At 47.2% G+C, this 13,760-nt stretch overlaps 1 protein-coding gene and 1 pseudogene across 2 annotated transcripts in view; one reads left to right on the top strand and one right to left on the bottom strand.

Moving 5' to 3' along the window:
• The window catches only part of UBE2K (ubiquitin conjugating enzyme E2 K), an 85,421-nt gene that overhangs the window by 67,420 nt on the left and 4,241 nt on the right, over positions 1-13,760 (top strand). For both annotated transcript variants that reach the window (XM_032136191.2, XM_058430288.1), the window contains one exon: positions 12,542-12,641. In XM_032136191.2, the coding sequence (XP_031992082.1) occupies positions 12,542-12,641 (100 nt within the window). The remainder of the gene's footprint in view (positions 1-12,541; positions 12,642-13,760) is intronic.
• LOC116457146 (zinc finger and BTB domain-containing protein 12-like) lies at positions 7,721-9,231 on the bottom strand (annotated as a pseudogene).

Genomic DNA, 13,760 nt, shown 5'->3' with positions numbered 1-13,760 from the left:
TGGTCTCAAGCACCTGGCCTCAAGTGATCCTTCCACCTTGGTCTCCTGAAGTGCCAAGATTACAGACTTGAGCCCCCCACACCTGGTCTATAGTATTTAGGGTTAGAAAAATGGGTGTGGTAGGCTGTTTTTGCATTGCCATAAAGGAATACCTGAAACTGAGCAATTTATAAGGAAAAGAAGTTCCATTTGGCTTCTGATTCTTCAGGCTGTATAGGAAGTGTGGTGCCAACATTAGCTCAATTTCTGGTGAGGCCTCAGGGAGCTTATGATCATGGCAGAAGATGAAAGAGGAGCCTGTTTCACGTGATGAGGGTAGAGAATAGAGTGGAAGCAACAGAGCAGGGAAGTTGCCACATACTTTTAAAACACTTTGTTTGTTTGAGACAGTCTCACACTGTCGAGCAGGCTGGTGTGCAATGGCATGATCTTGGCTCACTGCAACCTCCGCCTGCCAGGTTCAAGCGATTCTCCTGCCTCAGCCTCCCGAGTAGCTGGGACTACAGGCACGTGCTATCACACCTGGCTAATTTTTGTATTTTTAGTAGAGACGGTGTTTTACTATGTTGGCCAGGCTGGTCTCGAACTCCTGACCGTGATCTGCCCTCCTCAGCCTCCCAAAGTGTTGGGATTACAGGCGTGAGCCACGCACCCGGCCAAAAAAACACCTTTTTTTTTTTTTGAGACTGTCGCCCAAGCTGGAGTACAATGGTGCGATCTTGGCTTACTGCAACCTCCACCTCCCGGGTTTAAGCACTTCTCGTGCCCTCATGCATCAGCCTCCTGAGTAGCTGGGATTACAGGCGCATGCCACCATGCCCAGCTAATATTTGTGTTTTTAATACAGATAGGCTTTTGCCATGTTGGCCAGGCTGGTCTGGAATTCCTGGGCTCAAGTGATCCACCCGCCTTGGCCTCCCAAAGTGCTGGGGTTAAAGGCATGAGCCACTGCATCCAGCCTTAAAACACTTTTTTTTTTTTTTTTTTTTCTTTGAGACGGAGTTTCACTTTTGTTACCCGGGCTGGAGTGCAATGTCACGATGTTGGCTCACTGCAACCTCCACCTACCGGGTGCAAGCGATTCTTCTGCCTCAGCCTCCCAAGTAGCTGGGATTACAGGCATGTGCCACGACACCCAGCTAATTTTGTAATTTTAGTAGAGACAGGGTTTCTCCATGTTGGTCAGGCTGGTCTCGAACTCCCAACCTCCAATCATCCGTGCACCTGACCTCCCAAAGTGGTGGGATTACAGGCATGAGCCACCACGCCCAGCCAAAACACTTAAAACAACCAGCTCTCACATAAACTCATTCATCACCAATGGGGTGGCACTAAGCCATTCATGAGCGATTTGCCCCCAGGATCGAAACACCTCTCCCCAGGCCCCACCACCAACACTGGGAATTACATTGCAGCATGAGATTTGGAGAGGACAAATATCCAAACTATATCAATAGGTTTTGTTTTGATATTTATTTTTATTTTTATTTTTTGAGACAGAATCTCACTCTGCCATCCAGACTAGAGTGCTGTGGCTCACTGCAGCCTCAACCTTCCAGGCTCAATTGGTCTTCCCACCTCAGCCTTCCGAGTAACTGTAACTACAGTCACGTGCTACCACACCTGGCTAATTTTTTGTAGAGACAGAGTTTCACCTCATTGCCCAGGCTGGTCTTAAACTCCTGGGCTCAAGCAATCTACCTGCTTCAGCCTCCCAGAGTGCTGGGACTGCAGGCGTGAGCCATCGTGCCTGGCCTCAATTATTGAACTAATTTTCTTACAATTAATTATTAAAACTGGCTGTGCGTGGTGACTCAAACCTGTAATCTTAGCATTTGGGAGGCCAAGGCAGGAGGACTGCTTGAGCCCAGGTGTTTGAGACCAGCACTGGCAAAATGGCAAGACCCTGTCTGTACAAAAATTTTTTAAATTAGCTGGGCATGGTGTTGCGTGCCTGTAGTCTAAGGTGAGAAAATCACTTGAGCCTTGAAAATCAGGGCTGCAGTGAGCCGTGTTCACACATTCTGTGAAAATTCAATCATGCAGAAAAGTGACAACTTTTTCTCTTTGACATTGTTATGAATTGTATCTAAATTTGCAGCTCTAGATTTTTTTTCAATTTTGAGGGTTTTGACAGCAAACTGCCTTTTTTTTTTTTTTTGCCCCTGCCAGACACGGTTTTGCTCTGTCGCCTAGTCTGGAGTGCAGTGACATGATCACAGCTCACTGCAGCTTTGACCTTCCAGGCCCCAAGCATTCTTCCCACCTCAGCCTATCACAGGTGCACACCACCATGCCTGGTTAATTTTTTTAAATTATTTTTTATAGAGATGGGTCTTGCCATGTTGCCCATGCTGGCTGGTGCTCAAGCAATCCCCCTTTCTTGACTTCCCAGAGTGCTAGGATTACAGGCATAAGCCACTGCCCCCAGCTAATTTCTTTTTCTTTAACCTCCTCTTCAAGTTTCTGATTCTTGAAATGGTAATCTAGAGTCTGTAGTAGATTGTGTCTTCACAATAGGAAGACAGTGCAAATAGAGGAAATAGACAGTATTTATAATAAGGATTTTTGAATCTCTAAGGTAAGAACTTAATTTTTTTTTTTTTTTTTTTTTTTTTGAGACAGAGTCTCGCTCTGTGGCCCAGGCTGGAGTGCAGTGGCTCGATCTCAGCTCACTGCAAGCTCTGCCTCCTGGCCTCAGCCATTCTCCTGCCTCAGCCTCCCGAGCAGCTGTGACTACAGGCGCCCGCCACTACTCCAGGCTAATTTTTTGTATTTTTAGTAGAGACAGGGTTTCACCGTGTTAGCTAGGATGGTCTCAATCTCCTGACCTTGTGATCCACCCACCTCAGCCTCCCAAAGTGCTAGGATTACAGGTGTGACCCACTGTGTCTGGCCTACTTAAAATTTTTTAAGAAAATTTTTGTAAAGTACACAGCATAAAATTTACTAGGCCAGGCATGGTGGCTCGTGCCTGTAATCCCAGCACTTTGGGAGGCCAAGGTGGGTGGATCGCTTGAGCCCAGGAGTTCAAGACCAGCCTGGGCAACATGGTGAAACTCCATCTCTACAAAAAAATACAAAAATTAGCCAGGCATGGTGGCATGAGTCTGTAGTCCCAGCTACTTGGGAGGCTGAGGTTGGAGGATCGCTTAAGCTCAGGAGGTTGAGGTTGAGGCTACAGGGACCTGTGATCACACCACTGCATTCCAGCCTAAGTGACTGTGAGACCCTGTCTCAAATAAGCAGGGCTGGGCGCGGTGGCTCACAGGTATAATCCCAGCACTTTGGGAGGCCGAGGTGGATGGATCACCTGAGGTCAGGAGTTCCAGACCAGCCTGACCAATATGGTGAAATCCTGTCTTTACCAAAAATACAAAAACGTTAGCCAGGTCTGGTAGCGTGCAACTGTAGTCCCAGCTACTAGGGAGAATCACTTGAACCTGGGAGGCAGAGGTTGCAGTGAGCTGAGATTGTGCCACTGCACTCCAGCCTGGGCGACAGAGGGAGACTCCATCTCAAATAAATAAGTAAGTAGACTGGGCATGGTGGCTCTCGCCTGTAACGCCAGCACTTTGGGAGGCCGAGGCGGATGGATCACCTGAGGTCAGGATAGATAGATAGATAGATAGATAGATAGATAGATAGATAGATAGATAGATAGATAGATAGATAGATAGATAGATACACATACACATATACATACACAAAAGCCAAACATTTTGTTGATCCATTCATCCATCCATGGAAACCTTAAGTTGCTTCTACCTTCTAGCTGTTGTGAATAATATTGTTATGAACATGCATATATTAATACCTACTCCAGTTACTGCTTTCAGTTCTTTGGGTGTATACCCATAAGTAGAATCACTGGATTATATAGTAACTCTGTGTGTGTGTTTTCTTTTTTTTTGAGGGACTGCCATACTGTTTCCCATAGAGTTTTCACCATTTTACATTCCCACAAGTAGTGCACAAGAGTTCCATTTCTCCACAACCTGGCTAACAATTACCATTTTTTTATGGTAGCCATTCTAAAGGATATGAAGTGATAGGTCATTGTGGTTTCAATTTGCATTTCCCTAATGATTAGTGGTGGTGAGCATCTTTTCATGTGTTTATTGATACTTTATCTTCTTTGGAGAAACGTCTGTTCACATCCCTTGTCGATTTTTTTAACCAGGTATTTTTTTTGTTGTTGTTATTGAGTTGTAGGAGTTCTTTATATATTATAGATATTAAGCCCTCACCAGATAAATGATTTGAAATATTTTCTCCTGCAACACAGAAGTTTTTTTGTTTTAAGTAGTGGGGTCTTGCTGTGTTGCCCAAGCTGGCATTGAACTCTTGGGCTCAAGTGATCCTGCCACCTCAGCCTCCCAAGTAGCTGGGACTACAGGTGTGTGCCACCACACCAGCTTTACAGGAGTGTTTATTTTTATTTCTAAATTTTATTATTTTCTTTCTTTTTTTCGAGACGGAGTCTCGCTCTGTCACCCACCTGGAGTGCAGTCACACGATCTCGGCTTACTGCAGCCTCTGCCTCCTGGGTGTTCAAGCAATTCTCCTGCCTCAGCTTCCCAAGTAGCTGGGATTACAAACATGCGCCACCATGCCTGGCTAATTTTGTGTTTTTAATAGAGATGGTGTTTCACCATGTTGGCCAGGCTAGTCTCGAACTCCTGACCTCAGGTGATCCACCTGCCTCAGCTTCCCAAAGTGCTGGGATTACAGGTGTGAGCCACTGCACACGGCCAAGAGTTTTTAACTTTGATAAAGTTGTGCATATTCCCTTATTTTTTTCTTTGGTTTCCTGTACCTTTGATGTCATATCCAAGGAATCATGACCAAATTCAGTGTCATGAAGTTTTCTCCCTATGTTTTTGCTTTCTAGCTCTTACATTTAGGTCTTTGTTCCATTTTGAGTTAATTTTTATGTATGGTATAATAAGGTAAGGGTCCAGTTTCATTAATTTGAGAGACTGTCAGTTTTCTTTTTTTTTTTCTTTTTTTTTTTTTTTTTTGAGACGGAGTCTCGCTCTGTCGCCCAGGCTGGAGTGCAGTGGCGCAATCTCGGCTCACTGCAAGCTCCGCCTCCCGGGTTCACGCCATTCTCCTGCCTCAGCCTCCAGAGTAGCTGGGACTACAGGCGCCACTGCGCCCGGCTAATTTTTTTGTGTTTTAGTGGAGACGAGGTTTCACCATGTTTGCCAGGATGGTCTCGATCTCCTGACCTTGTGATTCACCCACCTCGGCCTCCCAAAGTGTTGGGATTACAGGCGTGAGCCACCGCGCCCGGCCCAAGATTATCAGTTTTCAAGAAAAGTGTTTATTGCCTTGTTGAGATATATGTTAGACTACCTATGTGATAGTATGAAGGACTTGCAAGATTTAGATGCTTTTATTTTACATGACTTTATGTTTTTATTTCAAATTAAAATATTATGAGTTTAATAGTTGCCTTAGTATTAAATACTTCCTTTGAATGAAAATTTTTCTTTGCTATTCAGGTAAATTTCCTTTAAATAAATAATTTTATTAAAAATTATATAACATAAGATTTTGTTTCAGGCCACACCATGGATTTTTAAATTAGGTTGCTTAGAAAGTCCATTGGAAAATTAAGTAGTGCACTTAAGTGTTGTATGTTTCATTGGTTATATTTTGTCTTTGTGTTCCTTATGTTCTTTTTGGTGGTTTAAGTCAGCTTTATGCTGATAACTTCTAGGTAGCTTTTGATATGTATGTGCCTTTAAACATTCTCTTTGAAATTACTCAAACTATCAAATGAAATTAGAGAAAGAATTTCCCCTTGTTATTGTGAGACTAGAAAGACGGGCCGTCGTGGTGTCTTTTTTTTTTTTTTTTTTTTGAGATGGAATCTCGCTCTGTCACCCAGGCTGGAGTGCAGTGGTGCGATCTCGGCTCACTGCAAGCTCCGCCTCCCGGGTTCACGCCATTCTCCTGCCTCAGCCTTTCCGAGTAGCTGGGACTACAGGCGCCCACCACCACGCCCGGCTAATTTTTTGTATTTTTAGTAGAGACGGGGTTTCACGGTGGTCTCGATCTCCTGACCTCGTGATCCGCCCGCCTCAGCCTCCCAAAGTGCTGGGATTACAAGCGTGAGCCACCGCGCCCGGCATCGTCGTGGTGTCTTAACACCTGTAATCCCAGCACTTTGGTAAGCGGAGGTGGGCGGTTCACCTGAGGTCAGGAGTTGGAGACCAGCCTGGCCAACAGGGTAAAACCCCGTCTCTACAAAAAAAAAAAAAAAAAATCAGCCAGGCATGGTAGCAGGCGCCTGTAATCCCAGCCACCCAGGAGGCTCTGAGGCAGAAGAATTGCTTGAACCTGGGAGGCAGAGGTTGCAGTGAGCCAAGATTGCGCCACTGCACTCCAGCCCTGGGGGACAGAGTGAGACTTCGTTTCCAAAAAAAAAAATTTAAAAAATGGCAAGTAGAAAGACAAGAATGAACATTTGAGGATTGAGTTTGGCTTTTTGTTTTGACTCATGTCTTAAAAGAATTGTCCATTTAAAAGAGATGGGGTTTTGCCATCTTAAGCGATCTGCCTGCCTCAGCCTCTCAAAGTACAGAGATTACAGGCGTGAACCACCGTTTCTGGCCCTATTTTTAATTTTTTGAGGAAACTCCATAATGTTTTCCGTAATGGTTGTACTAATTTGCATTCCCACCAGCAGTGTGCGAGGGTTTCCTTTCCTTTACATCATCACCAACACTTGTTCATCGTTTTTATAGTAGCCATTCTAATGAGTGCTAGGTGATATCTCATTTTGGTTTGTTTTTTCTTTATCTATTTTTGATAGAGTATCACTCTGTTACCCAGGCTAGAGTGCAGTGGCATGATCTCAGCTCACTGCAACCTCAGCCTCCTGAATAGCTGGGATTAGAGGTGTGCACTATCATGCCCAGAAAATGTTTGTATATTTAGTAGAGATGGGGTTTCGCCATGTTGCCCAGGTAGGTCTCGAGCTCCTGACCTCAAGTTCAGGTGATCTGCCCGCCGCAGCCTTCCAAAGTATTGGGATTACAGACATGAGCCACCATGCCCACCCTAATTAACAGTATTTGTCAAATTTTAATGTGCATCAGAATCACCTGGAGGGCCTGTTAAAACAACCCTGGAGTTTCTTTGTTTGTTTTGTTGTTTTTTATTTTGTGGAAAACAAAAGCAGAAAAACTAAAACCCCAAACTCCAGAAAAAATCCTAAAAAATATGTTTTTTCTTAAAAAATACTGTCTCTACTCCTCTCCCTCCCTCCCAACAGCCCTTCTTGTGTTCTTGTCTAAGTGCCCTACCCCCCCCACCCCCATGACTATCCACTGGTCTTACTACTGTACCCCCCCTTCCCAATATCTATCCAGGATGCGCACCCCATGTTCTCTTACCTGGCTTCTAAGCAGGAGCATGTCTTCCTGCCAAATTCCCTCCCTGTTCCCACCTACCCCCCAACCCTTCTTATCTCGAGAAATGTCAGAACCTTCCTCTGGGCAGCCTTAGCCAGGAATAAAACATTTTTGTCTTCCCTCGTTCTATAGGACCCTTTTCCCTCCCTCCACATATACATGGACCTCTAAGAGAAGGAAATCTTTCTCTGGGACCCCGTATTCCCCTGGCCTATTCCAAGAACCCTGTCCCCCACTCCAGCTTCTTGCACTCTGAAGAGCAACAGTCTTCTCTCCAAGGAATCATCTTCCTTCTCTCAGGATGTGTGCATCTGCTCAGCCTCCCACTCTTACCTTTCTGACCCAGACCCCCCATCCCCCAATTCTCCTGAGCCAAAGAGCCCTTTTCCCACCCAGCCCAGGGACCCCAGCCTCCTGGCCTCCACACCTGCGCGGCTAGCGGATGAGGACATTGATCTCGGCCACACTGGTCTCCAGCACGTTCTTGGCCGTGGCCTTGCCATGTTGCTCCTTGAGATTCAGCCTAATGGCAGGCTTGTGGGCAAAGCGCACGTTGCAGTAGGAGCAGCGGTAGGGCCGTGCTCCCGAGTGCAGGTTGAGGTGGTCGTGCAGGGTGGACTTCTGTGTGAAGCACTTGCCACAGGTGCCGCACGAGTGTGACTTGACACCACGATGCACGTTCATGTGGCGGTTGAGGTTGCTGCTGTGGTTGAACTGCTTGCCACAGCGAGGGCACATGAAGATGAAGTGCTGCGCCCGCATGTGGAAGACCAGCTTCTCCATGCCCTGGAACACTTCCGGGCACTTGGTGCACTTGATGTTCTTTAAGGGGTTTCCACCTGAGAAGCCCCCAGGCAGGGGTCCCCGGCTGCCCCCGCCCCCAGGCTGCCCCCCGCCCCCCGGGCAACCATGGCCACCGCTGCTGCTTCCACCAGGCCTGAGGTGGCCCCCACGCTGGCCCGGCCTCCGGAAATCAACAGCAGGCCCTCCCTTTCTGCGTCCTCCGACAGGCTATAGCAGGCCTTCACTACACCCTGCGGTGGGGCTACAGTGCTGGCGGGCACGCTGCTCTGGGCCAGCTCCCCAAGGTGGCCACCCACGGAACTTCCAATGCCCAGACCCCCTCCTAGGCCTCCAGGGGGTTTGAGCCGGTGTGCCACCTCCAGGGCCGACTCCACCTTGACGATGCAGATGTCAGACACGTCCTCATCCTCATTCTCATCCTCATCCTCTTCCTCGGCTTTCAGCTCCAAGTCCTCATCCAGTGGAAACTCCAGCTTCACTGACCGCAGGAGTGGAGGGGGTAGAGGAGGTGGGGGTGGGGGCTTCGGGGCTGGCTTTGGGGTCTGGCTGGAGGGAGGAGGGACTTGGTGGCGCTGACGCTGCTCACTGACCCCATCCTCTTTGAGGCCTATTTTGGTCTCAGTGAACTGGCTGAGGGCATTCCGGCATTTCTCCACCACGTGCTCCATCTGCAGGTAGGAGGCGGCTGTAAGATAGTTGAGGATGTCCCTAACAGCGATTTCCAAGGCGCCCGTGTAGCAGGAGAGGAGCAGGTCGGCCACGATGCGTGCACTGTGCATCAGGGAGACCTGCAGCTCCGAGCTGGGGTTCAGCAGGAACTGGTCCCGCAGGAACGGTGAGCAGGCGGCCAAGATGACCTTGTGGCCTCGAAACTTGAGGCTGTCGGCCACAATGGTCACGTCGCAGAACCGCACCTCTGCCGGAGCTGGTTCATGTTCTGTAGCGTAGCGGCCTCGTGGCCGGGCAGCTGGAAGCGCAGGACTTCCACCCCAGAGGCCATTGTGGAGGGAGTGGGCAACCCTGGCCCAGTTCCGCGCGCTTTTTTTTTTTTATCCCCTATTTTCCCAACGCCCCCGGGGCCGGAAGCGCCCCCCATTCTTGGGCAGGGCCTGGGCAGTGCGCAGGCGCGGGGGTGCGCGGGGTTGGCTCCGCGGGGGCGTAAGGGGGGAGGGGCGGGGGCGGCTTGTGCCGTGTGTTCCAGGCCCAGCGCGCGCGGCGGCGGCGTGGGCTAGGACTCCAACCCTGGAGTTTTTGATTCAGTAGCTCTGGGATAGAGATAACTTCCCAAGGGATGCTGATGCTGCTGGTTGGATGAACAACACTGAGATCATTGCCTTAAGACGTCCATTGTTGGTTGTTGGCAATAACTTAACTTTTGGCTAGGGACGGAGGTGTGGGAGACAGAGTCTGGCTCTGTCCCTCAGGCTGGAGTGCAGTGGCGCCATCTGTAACCTTCGCCTCCCAGGTTCAAGCGATTCCTGCCTCAGCCCCTCAAGTAACTGGGATTACAAGCATGTGCCACCACGTCTGGCTAATTTTTGTATTTTTAGCAGGCAGCGTTTCGCCATGTTGCCCAGGGGTCTCAAACTCCTGGCCTCAAGTGATCTGCCCTCCTCGTCTTTCCTTAAGTGCTGGGATTACAGGCGTGAGCCACTGCACCCAGCCTAAATTAACTTTTATCGTAGGCATCTAGGGAAGTACTGTTTATGTACCAAACTTGGGAAAATTGTGAGAACAGTCACTATTTTTTTCTATTCTGTGGTTCAAATCAGGAACCCAGTTGAAAAAGGCTGGTTTAGAGTAATTGGCTAGTTGTCGTGGCTCACACCTATAATCCCAGCACTTTCAGGGGCTGAGGTGGGAGGATTGCTTGAGCTCAGGAGTTCAAGACCAGCCTGGGTAACATGGTGAAACCCTGTCTCTACCCAAAAAAAAAAAAAAAAAAAATTTGTTTTTAATTGGCTGGGCGTGGTGGCATGCACCTGTAGTCCCAGCTACTCAGGAGGCTGAGGTATGAGAATCACCCGAGCCAAAGAGGTCAAGGCTACAGTGAGCCTTGATTATGCCACTGCACTTTAGCCAAGGCAGTGTGAGACCCTATGTCAAAAAAAGGTCTAATTTACATAGTAAAAATGGGCATTTTTAATATGTCCACATATTTATACATCCCTCTATTAATTGGTAAAGCAACTTTTTTTTTTTTTTAAGATGGAGTCTCGCTCTGTCGCCCAGGCTAGAGTGCAATGGCGTGATTTTGGCTCACTGCAACCTCCGCCTCCCGAGCTCAAGTGATTCTCCTTCCTTAGCCACCTGAGTAGCTGGGATTACAGGCACATGCCACCACGCCCAGCTAATTTTTGCATTTTTTGTAGAGATGAGGTTTCACCATGTTGGCCAGGCTGGTCTCGAACTCCTGACCTCAGATGATTGCCCGCCCCAGCCTCCCAAAGTGTTGGGATTACAGGTGTGAGCCACCACGCCCAGCCAGTGAGACAACTTTTTTACCAGAAATGCCAAGAATTATTGCTAGACAGGTAGATACTATTTTTTAGACAAATACTAGCTTTATAAAGATATTTTCCTTATAAATACATTTAGAATCATAAATTAAGTGATGTAGTTTAAGCCAAAAAACTTGTCCTATTTCAGAATGTTATGGAATGATTTCATATTTTCTTGAAAATATGGCCGGGCGCGGTGGCTCAAGCCTGTAATCCCAGCATTTTGGGATGCCAAGGCTGGCGGATCACAAGGTCAGGAGATTGAGACCATCCTGTGTCTCACGGTGAAACCTGTTCTACTAAAACTACAAAAAATTAGTCGGGCGTGGTGGCATGTGCCTGTAGTCCCAGCTACTTGGGAGGCTGAGGCAGGAGAATTGCTTGAACCAGGGAGGTGGAGGTTCCGGTGAGCCGAGATCGTGCCACTGCACTCCAGCCTAGGCGACAGAGTGAGACTCCATCTCAAGAAAAAAAAAAAGAAGAAAATGTATTTGCTTCATAGTATCTTGTTTTTAGAGTGCCATTGAAAGAAAGTCTCACATGCTATTAGTACTAATGATTTATCACTTTAACTTTGTTTAGAGAAATGGATAGAAAATAAGTGAGTGGATAAAACTAACAAGAAGGATCTTGGCAACAAGAAAAACAAGGACAGTTCAGCATTTGAGATGTCTTAAGAAACAGAAAAACGGCCGGGCGCGGTGGCTCACGCTTGTAATCCCAGCACTTTGGGAGGCCGACGTGGGCGGATCATGAGGTCAGGAGATCGAGACCATGGTGAAACCCCGTCTCTACTAAAAATACAAAAAAAAATTAGCCGGGCGTGGTGGCGGGCGCCTGTAGTCCCAGCTACTCGGAGAGGCTGAGGCAGGAGAATGGCGTGAGCCCTGGAGGCGGAGCTTGCAGTGAGCCGAGATTGCACTCCAGCCTGGGCGACAGAGCGAGACTCCATCTCAAAAAAAACAAAACAAAACAAAAAGAAACAAAAAAACTGGCCGAGTGTAGTAGCTCACACCTGTAACCCTCACCTTTGGGAGGCCAAGGTGGACGGATCACCTGAGCTCAGAAGTTCGATACCAGCCTAGGCAACATGGCAAAACCCCGTCTTTACGAAAAAAGGAAAAAACAACAAACAAAAAAAACGCTGGGTGTGGTGGTGTGTGCCTGTAGTCCCAGCTACTCGTGAGGCTGAGGCAGAAGAATCACTTGAGCCCAGGAGGCGGAGGTTGCAGTGAGACAAGATAGTACCACTGCCCACTCCAGCCTGAGCGGCAGAGAAAGACCCTGTCACAAAAAAAAGAAAAAAGGCCGGGCGCGGATGGTGGCTCACGCCTGTAATCCCAGCACATTGGGAGGCCAAGGCGGGCGGATCACGAGGTCAGGAGATCGAGCCCATCCTGGCTAACACTGTGAAACCCCGTCTCTACTAAAAAAAAAAAAATACAAAAAATTAGCCGGGCATTGTGGCGGACCCCTGTAGTCCCAGCTACTCAGGAGACTGAGGCAGGAGAATGGCATGAACCTGGGAGGTGGAGCTGGCAGTGAGCCGAGATCATGCCACTGCACTCCAGCCTGGGCGACAGAGCCAGACTCCGTCTCGGGAAAAAGAAAAGAAATAGGCAAATTGTAAAGTAAGGAAGAAAATATATGATAGGCAGATACATAATTATAAATGTCTGTGACTTAAGTATATAATTAAAGATCTAAGTAACTTTTAGCTCTACAATTTTTTAATTTTTATTAAGAAAATACTTTGCTTTTGCCTGCAGAGCCCTCTTAATTGGGATATTTTCATATTTTGAATTTTAGGGCAGCTGCAATGACTCTCCGCACGGTATTATTGTCATTGCAAGCACTATTGGCAGCTGCAGAGCCAGACGATCCACAGGATGCTGTAGTAGCAAATCAGGTAAGATGGCTGCTTTTGAAAGACTCTTGTATTATGTATGAGTCTCTAACACTTCAGTGGTTTGCACATTAACACGTGAGCATACTCTATTGAAACTTTTGAAATGGTTTTCTTTCTTGTGGTAGGATTATTTTGTCAGGTGTGATAGTGAAAACTTCATAGACTTTTAACATCCTAGTTTAATTGGATATAGATGCTGTTTTCCTAACATGAGTATTTTCAAACACATAAAGTCAAAAGAATTACACAGTGAACACCCATATTCCTACAATCTAGATTCTATGATTAATGCTCATGTATGTGTCCATCTTTTTATCCTTCCATTCAGTGATGATCCCTTCCTGCTAATAATTTTAATCACCTCCTATCATGGCACTTACATGACATGGCACAGTTTCCGATGACTTTGTAATTTGTTGAACGGAATAAATATTTTTCATTTCCCTTTCTAGCCACAGTGGCTGAGTTTAATAGTTACAACAGAGACTGGACCTAAGTTATTAGTATCTGACTCGTTAAGAAACAGTTTGCTGGCCAGGTGTGTTGGCTCATGGCTGTAATCCCAGCACTCTGGGAGGCCAAGGTGGGTGGATCACTTGAGGTCAGGAGTTCCAGACCAGCCTGACCAACATGGTGAAATCCTGTCTCTACTAAAAACACAAAACTAGCCTGGCATGGTGGCATGCACCTGTAGTCCCAGCTGCCTGAGAGGCTGAAGTGGGAGAATTGCTTGAACCTGGGTGGCAGAGATTGCAGTGAGCTGAGATCACGCCATTGCACTCCAGCCTGGGTGACAGAACGGGACCCTGTCTCAAAAAACAAACAAGTTTGCCAACACCTACTCTAAGCCATTGGAATATAATGAACATTTTTTTAAAAAAAACTTAGAAAGTTTTTCTTCTCTTGACTTCTAAGATATAACCCTCTTTTCTTCCTCACTTCATAGCTGTTCTTTGTTAGTTCCCACAATTATTTCCCTTCCTACTCGTCTTTCTTAAATGTAGTTCCTCAGTTCTGACCTTGTTACCTTTACTTTCTGTACACACTCACACTTGGATGATCATATCTATACTGATGTTACCACCCATACATTGGTAAAATGTTTAGGCTTGCCCTCTC

The sequence above is a fragment of the Hylobates moloch genome, unplaced genomic scaffold (assembly GCF_009828535.3).
Source record: "Hylobates moloch isolate HMO894 unplaced genomic scaffold, HMol_V3 SCAFFOLD_17, whole genome shotgun sequence".
Taxonomy (NCBI): domain Eukaryota; kingdom Metazoa; phylum Chordata; class Mammalia; order Primates; family Hylobatidae; genus Hylobates; species Hylobates moloch.
This window is presented reverse-complemented; position numbering and strand designations above follow the sequence as displayed.